Genomic DNA, 15195 nt, shown 5'->3' on the forward strand with positions numbered 1-15195 from the left:
ACACAAAAATTGGTGGCTTTCACATTTTCATACCAAGGACAATACATTCTATTAATGTTTTATTTTTATATAATGTGTACTGTTTATTGTAAGCCTCCCAAAGACATAAGTTTTGGGTGGTACATAAATACGTTAAATAAAATAAATCAATTGATAATGTAATTCTGCTCTTGGAATCTTATTTTCTCTCTCGCGGAGTAGTTCAAACGGGCCACCATGCAAGCACATCGCTTTTAGCATGTGCAGGCAAGGCATCAGCCTGGGCACTGCAGCCTTCCATAAAGATCAACTTTCAACATTTTAACGGGTGGGGAGCAGGCCGTGCCCTTCCTTCTAGACGCCCTGATTGATTGGGTTGTGTCTCTCCAGTGGTGTTTCTGCCTTTCCCACTCTTGCAAATGTCAGGGGAACATCACTTTTCTAGCCTCCATACATTTTCTGCAGGGAAGAAAAATAAACCAGGCAAAAGAGGAAGCAATGTAGAACACAGACGTCAGTGATTGTTGTTGAAGGTTGTTAATTTTCACCCCCAGTAGGTAAAGCAGCAGAGCACTAAGGAATGAGCACACACTCCCGTTCCAGAGTAGGTAGCAGAGGATGGTCTAGTTGTTGCAGCTCTTTAGAGAAAATGCATGGAGATTCTTGTTGAACTGAATACTAAGCATTGATTGGTGAAGTACACTTGGATAGGAAAGCCTAACCCTAATCTAAAGGCCAACATGATGAATAGGTAAGGAGGGAGACAGATGTTTCCATCGGTTCTCTAAGAGGAAAGGAAGGATTGAGTCTCATCAGCACAGGAAGTGCGGAAGAGTCAGATCAGGGCTCATAGAGTAGAGGCAGATAGAAGAGTTGAGGGAGACCCCCACTCACGACCTCTACTCCCAATGCCCCTAGTGGTCATCATTAGGATAGTTGGTGCAAAAGGTCGATGCACTGGAACTCCATCTCCAACAATTGTGACTGTGTGATTGGAAAGGCTGGTGCTACACAACCAAAAGAAACCCCCCTCCTCTCTCTGGATGAGCTGTTAGGGCACCCTTTGCCTCTTCCCAGGAATCTTGCTGGCCAGCTAATTGCTCAGCTAGGGAGGCATCTGCAGTCAGTGACATCTAGGACAATGAGGACTAGTCATCCTGAAGAGGTGATAACGCACAATGTAGCATTACAGTGTAAGGACTGGAGGGAGGACTAGGCCTCGCTTAGAGCCAAATCAAAGGGACCAGCTCAGAGGACTGGGCGGGATTCCTGGCTCCACCCCCAGCAGAAGCTCTGGTCTCCTGGTGAGTCTGTCCCAGGAGGAGGAGGAGGAGGAGGACCCCGAGGAAGAAGCAGGCCGAGAGCTGCTGGGGAGATGGGAAGAAGGCCTCAGCCTGTGAGGAAGAAGGACCAGGACATCCGTGCAAGGCCTCCGGAGGGAAGTGGTTCTTCTGTGAGGATCGCTGGGGATCTGCATTGCCAGGTTAATGAGACCTCTCTCTGGTCATCTCTTTGGTGAAAAGTCCTTACTGCACCGCTTTTCCTTGGAATCCGAAACGAAATCCTGGCTGCTCTGGGTCTGCCTTCGGCACCTGCCTTTGGAGGCCGAGGACTGCTCAGCCCTTGGGGGAGGGTTGGGCCCCTTAATCCCCCACCCCCAGGCACCGGATATGGGGAGCGTGTTTCCCCACATCAAAATAATACAGTGGATGGTGGCAGCAGCCTCCTGGGAAGCCCTTCCGGGCAAGGGTCCCACCCCAGTGAGGGAACTCCTCCCCGCTCCCCCTGGGCCTCTGGCAGGAGTCCTGACACACACACAGGAGGAAAGGGATCTGGCTTGGAAAGACCGGCTTCTTCCTGCCTGAGGGATGGTGAGTCCTCCTTGCTGCCTCTCTCTGTGGGCACCAGCCAGAACTGTGGGCAGCGAATGCCTTGTGCTGAATCCGTGTTGCCGTCCTGGTATGTTTTAAAGGGTTTCTTAGGGGGGTGGGGACAAACCATCCATCCCAGAGGGAGATAACTAGGAGGAGGATGGAAGGCACAGACAAGACCGAAGATCGGAAGTCTCCGTGAAGCCCGAGCTGTCCATTGATTGGAGTTACCACATCTCGACTTCTGCGAGACCTTTAGACTAACACTAGTGTCATCCCAATCTTGATTCTGAGATTGCCCTGGATGGACAAATGTTTCCAGGAGTCCAGATCTGCTGGGCTTGTGCCACCCCCACCCCTCGTAGCCCACCAGGAGTCTAATGAAACTCCCTGGTTCTGCTTACTTCCCAGCACCGCAAAGACAGGGGAGTTGCTGAGCATCCATCAAGGCCCTTTCCATGCCTGGTGGGTCAGCAGCGGTGCAGCCACCTCCTTGACGAGAGCTGCTTTCTGTCGGTTTGGTTTACCTTTGGGGGGCTTCATCAAAAGGGAAGGTGGATTCTTCATTGCTTCCTGTGTTTGAAGCGGTGTCTGTGGTTAGGTTTACCCTCACAACAAGCCTGTGAGGTAGGTTAGGCTGAGAAATAGGTGACTGGCCCAGAGTCACCCAATGAGCTTCATGGCTGAACAGGGATTTGAACTCGGGGCTCCCCAGTCCTAGTCCAACTCTACACCACACTGGCTCCAGTGTGGACAGCTATCGGATGCAGAAGTTGGCCATTCCTTCTCCTTGTCGCCTATGTGAGGAGGTGTGTCAAGCTGCACCTTTTCAGTCACTTCCCCATTGTAGACTTCTTGTTAGTCTTGTACTGCACTGTCTCAACACTCGGTCCCAGTTTGTATGTTTCTGGAAGAGTGTGCTTGTCTGTGGCTGGATCCCATACCGCTCAAGGACGGGATATACAGGCGGACCTCAGTATCCGGGAGGGTTCCATTCTCCGCTACAACCACCGATTCCGAAACGGCATATACCAAGGCATTAAGTCAATGAAAAAATTGCTGGGGAAATGGCCACAGAACCTTTAAAAGAGTGAAACAAAGCACCCTACTGTGCTGTGTGGGCACCCAGCTAGCCACCCACCCACCCCCGTCTTAGTCCTTTCCATTATTCAGCAATTTTTTTTGCAGAAAATAGTGTTTTTAAAAACTTAATGAGCTCCCTTTTACAAAACGGCATCTGGAAATATTTTTGGAGGATATTTTCGGGCATCTCCATACCGTGGATACACAGAAATTAACCATTTCTTTTCCGTGTAAGCCGGGGTCGGGTGTCAATTGCCCGACCACGGATATGCTAAACCACAGATATAGGATCCATGGATAACTGGGTTTGAATTCAACCTGAGGACAACTTCAGCCATGCCCTTTTAATTCCACAATGCTCCCATGATCTCTGTAAAGAAGATCCAAAGCAGGCCCAGGGAATGAATGAAGGGGTTTCCTTTCATATCACCATCTCTGGAAGGGCGAAAACCGGTTCTGCTTTACAGGCAAGCCCTGTTCTCCATGGATCCTCCTACTTATAATGGCCAGGAGGCACGTTGGTGCTGGCCCTTTCTGGTCCTCTTCATGTAACCTCACTTAGCGACTTGGACAACTACGAAGCAAGAGAGTGTGAAGGGGGAGAAAAATGACACAGCACTGACAAAATGAAAGTGGAAAGGAGGGTGGGGAGAATTCCCCAGGTGCTGGTAGATTTTTCTAAATGTTGTTATTGGTATATTTTCACAAAATAGTTTTGGTGTTGCCTGTGTGCTAACAACAACAAAACCAGCTCACTGACTTCTAGCAGAGGTTTTTACTTTTTAATGGCATATTAGATAGATAGATAGATAGATAGATAGATAGATAGATAGATAGATACTGTAGATAGACAGATATTTTATTCACGACCCATGGTCAGCTTATAAAACAACTAAAAATGGGAGAATAAATAAATCCTACAAAAGATTAACAGTTGCTAGAAAATAATAAAACATCGGTCACATACAGTACCAATCAAAGACTTAACTAGCAATTGCTAACAAGAAATAGAAATAGAAACTAAAACTTCAGGAAGAACATACGCATGAAATAAAAAACTGACGTAACCACATAGCATTAGAGCAACACTTCGCGACCTTATATGTAATAGATGGAGATTGATCTGTCCAAGATAAGAGACACAAAAGTCTTCTAAGCATCCTGGAGAGGGTGCCAGACAAGGAGATATCAGGGAGGGTCTTAACTCTCTGTAAAACAAACAACGGAGCAATACATGTTGGATGGTTTCAATCGCCCTATAACCACAAGGGCAGATTCTATCTTCCCTAGGTATACTCTTTATTCTCCCCACATGCACAACCGACAGGAGCAGGTCATACCTTGCTCTAAAGCAGGGCTGGGGAACCTTGGCCCTCCAGCTGTTTTTGATCTGGGATCATGGAAAACTCGTGTTGCTTTTCATTATCCAGGATTCTCTGCTTCAGAGCCTGTAGAGCTTGATTATGGCTCAACAAAACCAGATAATCCATGGAGAATCCCAATGAAAGAATTTTAGCATGGATTGCCTGGGCCCAAGAAGATTGAAAACTATCAACCCAAATGGCCAAAATCCATCCTTGAGGAAAGAAGTTTATCCTAAGCCAAAATGCTAGGATCAACATCCAAGCTCTAGCCTCAATTCTCAGAATACCCAGATCAAATCTCAACATCACAGAATGAGCACATCTTGGTGCTCTTAGTATTGTCCTAAGAAATTGATTTTGCACAGCCTCCAGGGTTTTATAAGAAGGATAGGGGCCCTACTGTGCGCCATACAGTGCCTGACTCCTAGCTTTGGTCTCCCTGGCTTCTCCAAGAGAGGGCTGAGAGAAATTCCTGCCTGTAGCCTTGGAGAAGCCACTGCCACTCTGTGTAGAAAATACTGAGCTAGATGGACTAATAGTCTGACTCAGTATATGGCAGCTTCCTAGGTTCCTAAGAGGACAGCATCCAACAGGGATGGTATCCTAATGGAGAATTACACAGAGAAAGCAAGAGGGTGTGTTGAAGAATTTGTGGCTTTGGAGATTACAAACTTGGTTCAGGGGTGTCCAGCATCTGCCACATTCTTCTCCAAATCTAACCTAAGAGAGGTAGGCTGCAGCATTGACTGCTAGGTGCCATCCACCAAAGTGAGAAGCACAGAGACTTGCATCGACCAGCATGCCTACCAGGCGGAGGAGAAAGGTGTGTGGGTCTGCTGGCCCTCCCCTCCGCTCTGCTCTTTGGCAACACAGGCTTGCGCGTGGGCTTCTTGTATGTTACTGCGGATGACACTTGCACAAAACCATTCATGATCTTCTCTTTCGTCTCCCTGACGCACCTCAAGGCTGTCAGACAGATCAAGGAGAGGGACAGTACACACTTCTTTGCTTGTAACAACAGTTTCTAACTGAAGTTGAGGATTCCAATAGAAAAGGCTCTCTTCTAATGTGTTCCTTGGGATTCTCACTACTGAGTTTTGCATGGTGTCAAGACATGCTGCTCTCTGCTGGATTGACACCTCTTCCTGATCTGTCTGTTGTTTCTCATGTGGTACAAACGTGGTCACATCTTCAAGAGAAGTGTAGTTTTGTATTCCACAGCAGAGCAAATAATAGCAACTTCCTTACAGTACGTTCAATTGCAGACCAAATTCAAAAGGAGCATGGAAGTCTCCTGAGCAGAGACAAATGAAGAGGTTTATCTGTCCCTCCCTGCCTCCCTCTCGTAATGTCAAATACATCCCATGGACAGCATCAAAACTTCCATATGGCCTAGAAAGCTGGGCTTTGGAATATGTTGAAGACAATCTAACTAGCAGAAAAAACCAACAGTAGGATGTTGGTGCACGTGTTCCCAGGGTCGGTGCCAGACTCTTTTGCGCCCTAGGCAAACACATTGACACTCTACACTCTGCGCCCCCCTGAGGTCTGAGGTCTGCACTCTGCTGCCTAGTTGGCCTAACGGTAGCACCGGGCCTGCTTGTTCCTCACAAGGGGGACACAGAACTGTAAGGCACTTGCATCTAGACCTGAAACTTGCTGAAGGTGCCTCCGATTAGAACACTCTTTGAAAGTGAAGATCCTTTTGACATGTAATCCTGAACCTGAGACAAGGAAACCCTCCAACAGAGGCCAGGCTGCTTGCTTCTTGCCAGTGATGATGAGAACTTGCTGCATCTCTCTGTGTGAACTAGCCAAAGGTATGCGCAGGGACTGACTGATGTTGAATACATGTTGTGGAGGAGGTGCCGACTGCTTTGGCTGCTAGCCCAACCAAAGTGGTCTCGCTTGGAGATCGGTCTCACCATGCCCCCAATCCCCCTTAGCAATGCGAGTCTCCAGTTGTGATGGTGGGGTCCCTGAAGGAACCAGCAGCTTCACCACCCATGGGCCGGTGAGCATGGTGGCAGCCTGGTGTGGGATCACTTCAAGTTCTGCCTTAGTGACCATAGACATGCCGTCTGCACCTACTGAGTAGTAGGTACTGGGTAGAAGTGAGTAATAGGTACTGTCTGCATCTACATGAGTCAGCAGGGGAAAGGACCCCAAGCGTCTTGGGACGATGATGGTGCTGCTGTACCTGCGACCCCTTTCACCCCCTTTCTCCTGCTGGCAGCAATGGTTCTGGCGTGCCCTCGGCTAGCAGCAGCAGCAGCAGCTGCTGCTCCCAAGTCTCCAGGATTCGAAGGGCACTTGCAATAGGGGGCGCCCACCACACAGGCCCTGCTAGGGCCCATAGCCAGCCGCAATGTACAATCTGGGACACACCCTGGCTACGGGCCCCTGCTGCTCCCATGGCGCTCTTGCGGAGAAGCGCCAAAAGATAGCCGGCCATTTCCACCGGGGTGAAAAGGCGCAGTGCATGCTGAAGGAGAGGCAGCTTGAGCTGGACCTGCCTGAACACCGGAACCCTCAGGAGGTTCCTACCCAGTGGAACTCTGACCTTCTTCTCCGGGATGGTTTGGTTGGGGGGGTTTCTGCTTCATGCTGTGCCTCAGGAGAGGCAAGGAGGTTTGATTCTGTAATGTCCTTTTCTCTGCACTGAGTGTAATGCTGTTCTCTTGTCAGTATAACGACCTGGTTTTGCTGGTTCTCAGATTGACAAAAGCAGTACTTGGCTTCCTTCCTTCCTTCCTTCCTTCCTTCCTTCCTTCCTTCCTTCCTTCCTTCCTTGAGCTCTGGTTTGGTAGTCTGTGTGTGAGATGGTGTTGTGGAGAGAAAGGGACAGTGGCAGCTCAGCTCTATGTGTCTGTGTGTGATATTTCTTGGTGATTGCCGTGATGAGCTCTCTATCTAGGGTTCCCTTTGAGGACGAACAGGAAGCTACAGTGGGTCCGGAATGCAGCGGCTCGCCTACCCATGGGTGCCAGAAAATATGATGGAGTAACACCTCTCCTGCAGTCATTGCACTGGTTGCCTATTGGCTTCCGAGTTTAATTTAAGGTCCTGGTTCTGACCTTGAAAGCCTTTCAGGGCTTGGCATCTGTCTACCTACAGACCCGCCTCTCCCTTTCCAGTTACATCCCTTCCGGTTAGATCGTCTCAGATGGCCCTTTTGTCGGTCCCTGGTTTCTGAGAGGTTTGGGGCTCTAGGACCCGGGAAAGGGCCTTTTCGGTTGCTTTCCCACTTCTTTGGAGCACTCTTCTGGCTTCTGGGGGCACCAGAGCGGGTTGAGCATGATGGGTGCTACCCACCACCCAACCCACAGAGCAATTGGGAAATCAGGTGGTTTTTAATGATTTCTTTTTAATTGTGTCAGGGTCATTTCAGTCCATTGCCATACTGAGCCAGATAAAATTACATCTGGTGAGAGCTAGTCTCTCAGTTGGTTTTCTGGGAGGACTAGTCTTCCCATTGTTCAGCCTTTTCCTTCCCACTGTCAGCAAGGTGCCATTCACATTTCCAATGTCTTCTTTGTGGTTTTATTGCTGTTTTACAGCCCTGTAACGCCAGCCCCCACCAACAGGCACAGTTACCATCCACATCCCCAGTCAGCTGGTGTGACTCCACAGACCAAGACATGGGTGACAGAGCATTCCTTCCTCCCCAAAGTTTTGACCAGCAGCCAGGCTAGGTTTTGCCATTTGGTAGCAAGGCGACTGTCTTACCGATGGATTATTGACTTGTGCTGTAACCAATCAATGGTAGCCAGCCTTCATTCCAAAAGACGGTGTCCCACCCCTCTCTGTTTCTTTTTCCATTCCAGGTCTTAGGTCAGGAACCATTGAGTAGAGGGCCTTCCTCCACCCAGCCCAGGACATTCCCCAACACTTGCTGGCTTGCCATGATGCTCTGCTCTAGATGAGCTTCCGTGGGCTGGATCACCAGTCCTCCTCACACGATGAAATATAAGATTTCTTCCTCCAGTGAAATGAAGCCAGCTCTGCCAATTCATCTAATAGCAGCAGTCCTGCACGTGGCCGTGTCCAGAGTCAACCAGCTGGACCCAGGGACGCAGGGATATTCTTATTGAGCTTTTTTTCTCCTGCGCCACAAACTCCTGCTGCTTCCACTCCCGGGCTACTTGTCCCATTTGAGACCACTTGGGAATCTTTTCTATGTAAGGATGCCACAGTTTTGCTTTGTCCTAATATGTTCTATGAAGAAGGGAGAATTCAGTGTCAACTGAAAATCTCCTGGTTGGCCCCAACTGGAACCCGAAGCAAAGCGCTGTAGTGGTAACCAGTTCAGAAGATGGTGTTCCATCATTCCATCATTGGTTTCATTCAGAAAGACTGGCATGATGCTTTCTTCTCAAGTCAAGTCCCATGGTTGTCTTTTTCTAGAGTTACATGGCAAGCTCAAGAGTTTGGATATTATTCTGTAGGAAATGTAACTAAACTGGTTCCAGGTGTTTGAACTGGTTACCAAAACACTTTGGAAAGTGAATATTTGACCCCACACTGAACGGGAGAGTTCCAAAAGAATGACCAAGTTAGAAATGGTGTGACTCCCTGCACAGGTGGTTTCTTACTTTACCTGGATTTAATGTATAAGCTCTTCTTCGGAGTTAATTGTGAGCACCCTTTCCCACTTCCATATGTCCTGGTGGTTTCTTGGCCCAACTGGAATGAAACACAATACCACAATAAACATGAGTGCTTTTTCAATGTTGCATTCTCAAGACCGGTTGTCACTCATATACTCATGTCTGATCTTTTCTCCCCGCCCCCCATAGAACAAGAACATTGAGGCGCTCCAGAGGATGATCAGGGCTTTGCTGGAGGAGGCCCCCTCTGTCTGGAACTTAATCAGCATCTTGAAGGTAAGTGCAATGAAAGCCCTATTCAGACAGTCGGTAGTACATGTGTGCAGGTGTCTGAACACTGGTACGTGATTTTGTGTGCATGACTGTAGTTGCATTTGTTTTAAAAGTGAACCTGGGCACAGGCCCCTCACAGGCCTGGTCCAGCTAGGAAGTGTCATGCAGTGCCTGAAAACAGGACTGCCTTTTGGTTACACGGTTTCCATTCACCCCTGAGCTCGTTCATGGTTCTTCTCTGCAACTTTGCCAGCTCTAACATAATCTGGCTGAGCTGGGCTGACCAGAACTGCACCCCATATGTCAAAGGTCTCTGCCCCAAAGCATTGGAGCAGCTGTCTCGACCCAATTCCTCAGCCAGAAGGAGGATGATGCACCATCTGGAAGCCTATTGGGCTACCTGTATTGCTGCCCCTCCTTCTGTTCTGCACTCCTTCCCTGCCCCATTGGCCCCAACTCCTGCCAATGTCTGCTTAAGGGTCGCATTCTCACCTTCTCCCTGCTCTCTTCTAGGTTGCGAAGAGTCTGCCTTTGCTGTAGGCAGATCTTTAAGTCCTCCCCCACCAGTGACTCCGCCAAGGGCAAGCCCCCCAGAGGGAGGTTCTTTAAATGGAAACACCGCATTGAGCCTACTCCAGCACCACCTCCAACTCCCACAGGGGACTCCCCGGCAGTATCCGGAGTCACCATCGATGAGCAGGTGCCCCTGGTTGGGACTGGGGCCGACTCTTTGGGGAAGGTGAGACAGCTAGTGCTTGGGAACCTGGCAGACCTGTGGGTCTGAATGAAAAGGCCTTTGGTGAGAAGTCGCTTCCCTTGGGGAGATGCTAATCTCTCATTATTCATATAGGCTGGCTGACTTGGGATGTAACCTCGAACTGGTAGCCCGCCTTAATTCCAAGAAAGGGAATCCCCATTTTTAAATTCCAAATGGGAATCAAAGTCCTTAAACCCACTCACCCCCTACTCTTCTTCCCTTCCAGATCTGACTACTGGGATCTGACTACTGGAGTGGAGAAAATGGAAAGAGCTGAGGTAGGGATCCATTCAGAAAAGGGCCTTCCTCCCTAGAGCCCAGGACGTTTCTCTGAGAGGCATTTGCCCCATACGGGATCTGAAAGCTCCCACTCTCTGCTCTGATCCCTTTCCCACTTCTGCATTATCCCTGAGAGGCAGAAGCAGAATATTCCATGGAGGGGGTGGGGTCCCCAGAAAGGACCTGAGAGCAGCCCACCAAGTAAGGGTGCCCGCTCCATTTCCAGGAAGGCACGGAGAGTCCTTCATCTCTAACAGCTCAATGCTTCTAATATTCAGGTCATCCTCTGCTGGACTGAATTCTTGACGTCCATTATTGACGGTATTAAGGATGCCAAGTCCTGTGAAAGTGAGATGCTGTCGTATGAAAAAGACAAGGCTGTGGATGCCGAACTAGAGAGTGAGATGTGGCAGAGAATGGAAGATGATGACCAAGCGCAGGCTCAGTCAAAACCTGACTGCCAAAAGTGTGTGTTTGAGGCTGGTGCTATCCCAATGAAGTCCGTGGGTACTGACCAACTCTCTTCTGCTCTTTGATCTCTGCCAGGAAATTATGGAGGACATCAAGAAGCATCCAGACCCTGGGTTTCTCTTGAGCCTCACCATGGACACTCTTACGGAACTCAGGTATGCTTATAGTCCACAGAGAAAGGGCAGTGGCAAACCAGGAAAGATCTGTAACTGGATCTCCCCCTTTTTAAAATATAGCTTTTAATTTGTTAAGTATTAGGGCCTTCTCCAAATCAGGTCCTTCCCAGACCGGGATTGGACCTTTTCAGGGAAAAGAGGAGAACCCATTACAGACCTTGCTGGGTTGCTATGTTCCTCTTCTTTAGAGGAGCTTCCATTGGCTGGATCACCAGTCCTTCTCACACTACAAAATATCATCTTTCTCCCTCCAGCAAAATGAAGCCAGCTCTGCCGTTCAATGTAAAAGCAGCCGTCCTGCACGTGGCGGTGTCCGGGGTGGATCAACTGGACCCAGGGACCCAGGTAAATTCTTCTTGGGCTTTTTTCTCTTGCGAAGAAAACGTGATACCGCTGTCATTGTGAGTGATTTTTCAATGTTGTATTCTCAAGACCGGTTGTGTCTCCTACTCATGACTTATCTTCTCTTTCCCTCCTTGAAGGAGAAAATGGCATCCTTCAAGAAGATGCTCAGGGGGCTGCTGGAGGATGCCCCCTCTATCCAGGACACAATTGGCATCTTGAAGGTAAGTGAAATGGAAGCCCTATTCAGACATCGGGTAGTAGATGTGTGCAGGTGTCTGAACACTGGTATGTGATTTTGTGTGCATGACTGTAGTTGCATTTCTTTTCAAAGTGAACCTGGGCACGGGCCCCTCACAGGCCTGGTACAGAGAGGGAGTGTCAAGCAGTGCCTGTATTCAACATCATGAATGAATTCCTGTCCTTGTGTCCAGATCTGCACCTGTGCACTGTCCACTCATGGTCCGAGTGTGGAACATAAGGTGTGAATGGGGCTTCTGACTTTTGCCTCTCCAACATCCGAACGTGGCCTGACAGAAAGAGGCAGCAGACCCCATTCTCTTAGTTTACTGAAGATATGTCTAGGTCATTTCCCTATTAGAAGTCAACTGGCTGAGAAGACAGAGAAAACATCACTCCCATAAGCAACCTTCAGAAATGTTGAAGATCTTGTCAACTTTATTGGGGGGGGGGTGTTTATATGGAATTAGATCATCCTTCGATTCCTTTGGGCCAGCAACCAAGGGATCTTCCTGTAGTGGGACAAATTCCTTCCGGGCTTAGCTCTCAGTAGCATGGCAAGGGATGATTTAGGCAAGTGCGATGACTCTGAGCTGCTGTTTCAACCCACAGGAGCTCCACAAGTACATCAACTCGGAGAAGCCCCGGCTGCAGACTCTGGGCCGAGAAGCCTACATTGATGCTCTGGCTCACGTGGCCAGACTGCCCAATGTGGAAGTAAGTACCCTGCTGTGGACATGGCTTCAGCATCCTCTGCTTCATCTTCGGCTTCAGCATCCTCTGTGGGACCCCTTGTCAAGTTCCAGGTTCAGAAGAAGACCTCCCAGTGGTCTTTGGTCACACGGGGGCTGCCAGGCAGCATACTTGCTGGAGAGAGGCTGTTTCCACTGGGGCTCACCGAATGCCCCTGGGGACAGCAGCAGGGGCAGGAGGAACAGAAGAGAGCTGGGTCCTCCCAGTGTCTCTTCTAGCTGCCCAGTGCCCAGAAGAGCCACGCTACATCTTTGGAAATCCTCAACTTTGTATCCAACTGGATCATCTTCAATTCTTAGCTGCTTTGGATATGGTGTCACATTGACATGAAAAGTACCATTTCCATCTCTATTTCTGCAGCTGGTCACATGGAAGGTTTTCTTTCACAAGGCAAAGGAGTTGGATCATCATGACATCCAGAGCACCATCAAAGGTAATGCCAATTTCCAGGGAATTGGGGAGCTCAAAACTGTCTCCTTGGAATTCCAGAATGGGCCTGAGTGACAAAGGTCATCGTTTGTCCAAAGAGCCCCAGTTTTGCTCTGACCTCTCTGTGGCAGGCCTCCCTAGTGGGCATGTCCCAAACTCCCAACCCCTCTCACAGGGGTAAAAACGGTTCTTGCAGGCAAAGACCTTGCAGCAAAACTGTGAGGTCTGGAAGCCATGCTTGCCTTCCGCTTTGTGAACCCCAAGGCAAAAAGTGACCCATTAGACCCTCCTCCATTTGTTCAACATGTATAAGTCCCTCCTTACCTAAATCAATTAACATCAGAATATTACTTCTTCTCTTCTCTTCTCTTCTCTTCAGATGGCCTTGTCTTCGAGGACTTCCATGAAAAGGAGGATCTTTGTCTGATCGCCCATTTGCTTCCTTTTCTTTTTAATGCTCCTAAAGCTAGGAGAATAGCTGCCTGGAAGTATTATATGTTTTTAAGAATACATATCATGTGACATGATTGATTTTAACAATGACTTTGAAATGGTTCTTTATTGTATTTTGTATTTTCTTCACCCCTCCCCCCTTTTTGATCTGTTATGATTTAATTTTTTGTTTGTTTTATCTTAATAAATACAGTTTATTGTTCTTATTCTTATTTGAATTCTTATTCTTACTATTAGTGAAACTGCTATATATCTTGAATTTATCTCAACTAGAAATTAAAGTGTCTTACTCCCTGAAGCATATCACACCATCTATAGATGGCAGAAGTAAGATTAAAACAGCAATCCTAAACATAGCTGCTTGGAAGTAAATCCCTTTGAAATCAATAGGGCTTACGTTGAGTAAGCATACTTCAGTTCAGGGCTGTAAGATCCAAAACATTCCAATTCACAGACTAGCCCAGTGGAGCAGAACTTCTCAATGATTCTATGGACAGGCTTTTGATCTTGCTTGATTTTGGGCTGTGTTGCGTGGAATCCGATCAAATCGGATTGCATAAGTCTATATACAGTGACGTTATGAAGAGGTTTGTAGAGAAGAGGTTGCAGAGGAGCTCTGTACTGACAGCAGTGCTGGATGATAGTCTTGACATAGCATCTTTTATTGTACACACCATTTTCTTGGTGGGATTAATCTGCACCTAACTGGGTGAGTCATGATAGCTGCTGTTTTACCAGTGGGCAGGCAGGATCACAGTGTGACTTGCTCAAGACCACCCGTGAGTTTATGGCTGAGCACAGATGTCAGCCGGAGTCCAGATCAACACTGCTACCCCGCCCCACCCCCCGCCCCATTACATTTATACCCCACTCTTCCTCCCTGAGGGTAGAGTTCTCCATGTTATCCTTGCAACAGCCTTCTGAGGTAGGCTAGGCGGAGAATAGTGACTGGCCCACGGCCACCCAGTGTGTTTCATGGCTGAAAGAGAATCTGAAGCCAGGAGAGGTGGCTCAGTCATGCCTTATGAGAGGCTGTCTCCACAGGAGCACCAATGGCCATAGGGCTGGATTTGGGGCTTGTTCCTGCTCTCAGTTTACAATCCTGCTGGAGGTTCAGCACTTGATTAGACAAGAGGACATCTGGAACTTGGTGATGCTAGCACCAAGCCCTCTTTATTTCATGCCGAGACATTGAACAACTGGCAACAGACCTTTATGACCAATTCAGGTTTTCTGTTAGGCGACAACTCCAGAACAGCATTCCTTCCGTGACTGGCACTAGCTTCTCCCTTGTGCTTCTTTTTAGATTGCGAGCTCTTTGGGGGACAGGGGGCCACTTTCTTCTCCTTTTTGTATGTAAACCACTTTGAGAACAGTTGCCTTGAAACATGAGATATAAATAAGATAAGTAGTTGTTTGCTTCTGTATTCCATTTCTCAACATCCTTCCTTCACAGAGGGGGGAAGTGCCAGTTGGACTTCCAAGGAGACCCTGACCTGGATGAAGCCGGCTCAGTTTTGAACAATATCATGGCTTGGGTTTCCCCCCGAACAACTTGAGTTGCCCCCCGTAACATCACGAGCTTGTGACGATCTCTAAACTGCACAGGCGTGCATCTCAGTTGCTTCAAGACACTCAGTTGCTTCAAGACACCATACCTCCCCCCTTGCTGCCACCCCTCAGCCACCATTAGAGTCTTTGGTTTGGCTTTTTAATGGACCTTTGGTGGGGTGGGCCCCCAAAGGAAGTTTTGGGGAGCCTCGCATGGGGGTGGGGGCTCGTGGCTGGGCGGTCCGGATGCCCAAATTACCTTGGTGTGACCCTAGAAGGATCTGCTTTGCTGCTAACACCAAACATGGATCTCCTGACCAATGACCCGTTTAACCACTGCCACCAAGTAGACTTGTGTGTTCTAGACTGAATCTACCGCAATGGCCTTCCAACCTTCTGTTGCAAAAGCAAACTTCTTTCAAGGTAGTAAAGCCTATAGGCGTGAGGTGGAGTCCACAGAAGCTATAATTTTCCTTTCGCTATCACAAGAAATCTGACTTTGTGATTAGTTCACTTCAAGTTTGTTTCACACGTTCAGTACAAAACAACAACAACAGCAACTAA

The 15195-nt window shown here is 48.4% G+C and overlaps 1 protein-coding gene across 4 annotated transcripts; it reads left to right on the top strand.

The window, feature by feature from the left end:
* The first annotated feature begins 926 nt into the window (after nucleotides 1–926).
* On the top strand, nucleotides 927–13286 carry LOC128348283 (uncharacterized). 4 transcript variants are annotated; one of them, XM_053304093.1, is made up of 7 exons: nucleotides 927–9919; nucleotides 10164–10842; nucleotides 11118–11208; nucleotides 11346–11429; nucleotides 12058–12162; nucleotides 12559–12631; nucleotides 13007–13286. In XM_053304093.1, exons 2-7 carry the CDS (start codon nucleotides 10769–10771, stop codon nucleotides 13147–13149), a joined length of 570 nt encoding a protein of 189 aa, XP_053160068.1. In that variant the 5' UTR covers nucleotides 927–9919; nucleotides 10164–10768; the 3' UTR covers nucleotides 13150–13286. The 4 variants fall into 4 exon arrangements, with proteins under 4 accessions (XP_053160068.1, XP_053160065.1, XP_053160067.1 ...); XM_053304090.1 differs by lacking the exons at nucleotides 12559–12631; nucleotides 13007–13286 and having other exon boundaries at nucleotides 927–1462; nucleotides 9097–9183; nucleotides 9694–9919; nucleotides 12058–12550; XM_053304092.1 differs by lacking the exons at nucleotides 12559–12631; nucleotides 13007–13286 and having other exon boundaries at nucleotides 927–10215; nucleotides 10495–10842; nucleotides 12058–12550.
* Nucleotides 13287–15195: the final 1909 nt, after the last annotated feature.

This window comes from Hemicordylus capensis, chromosome 2 (genome assembly GCF_027244095.1).
Source record: "Hemicordylus capensis ecotype Gifberg chromosome 2, rHemCap1.1.pri, whole genome shotgun sequence".
NCBI lineage: Eukaryota > Metazoa > Chordata > Lepidosauria > Squamata > Cordylidae > Hemicordylus > Hemicordylus capensis.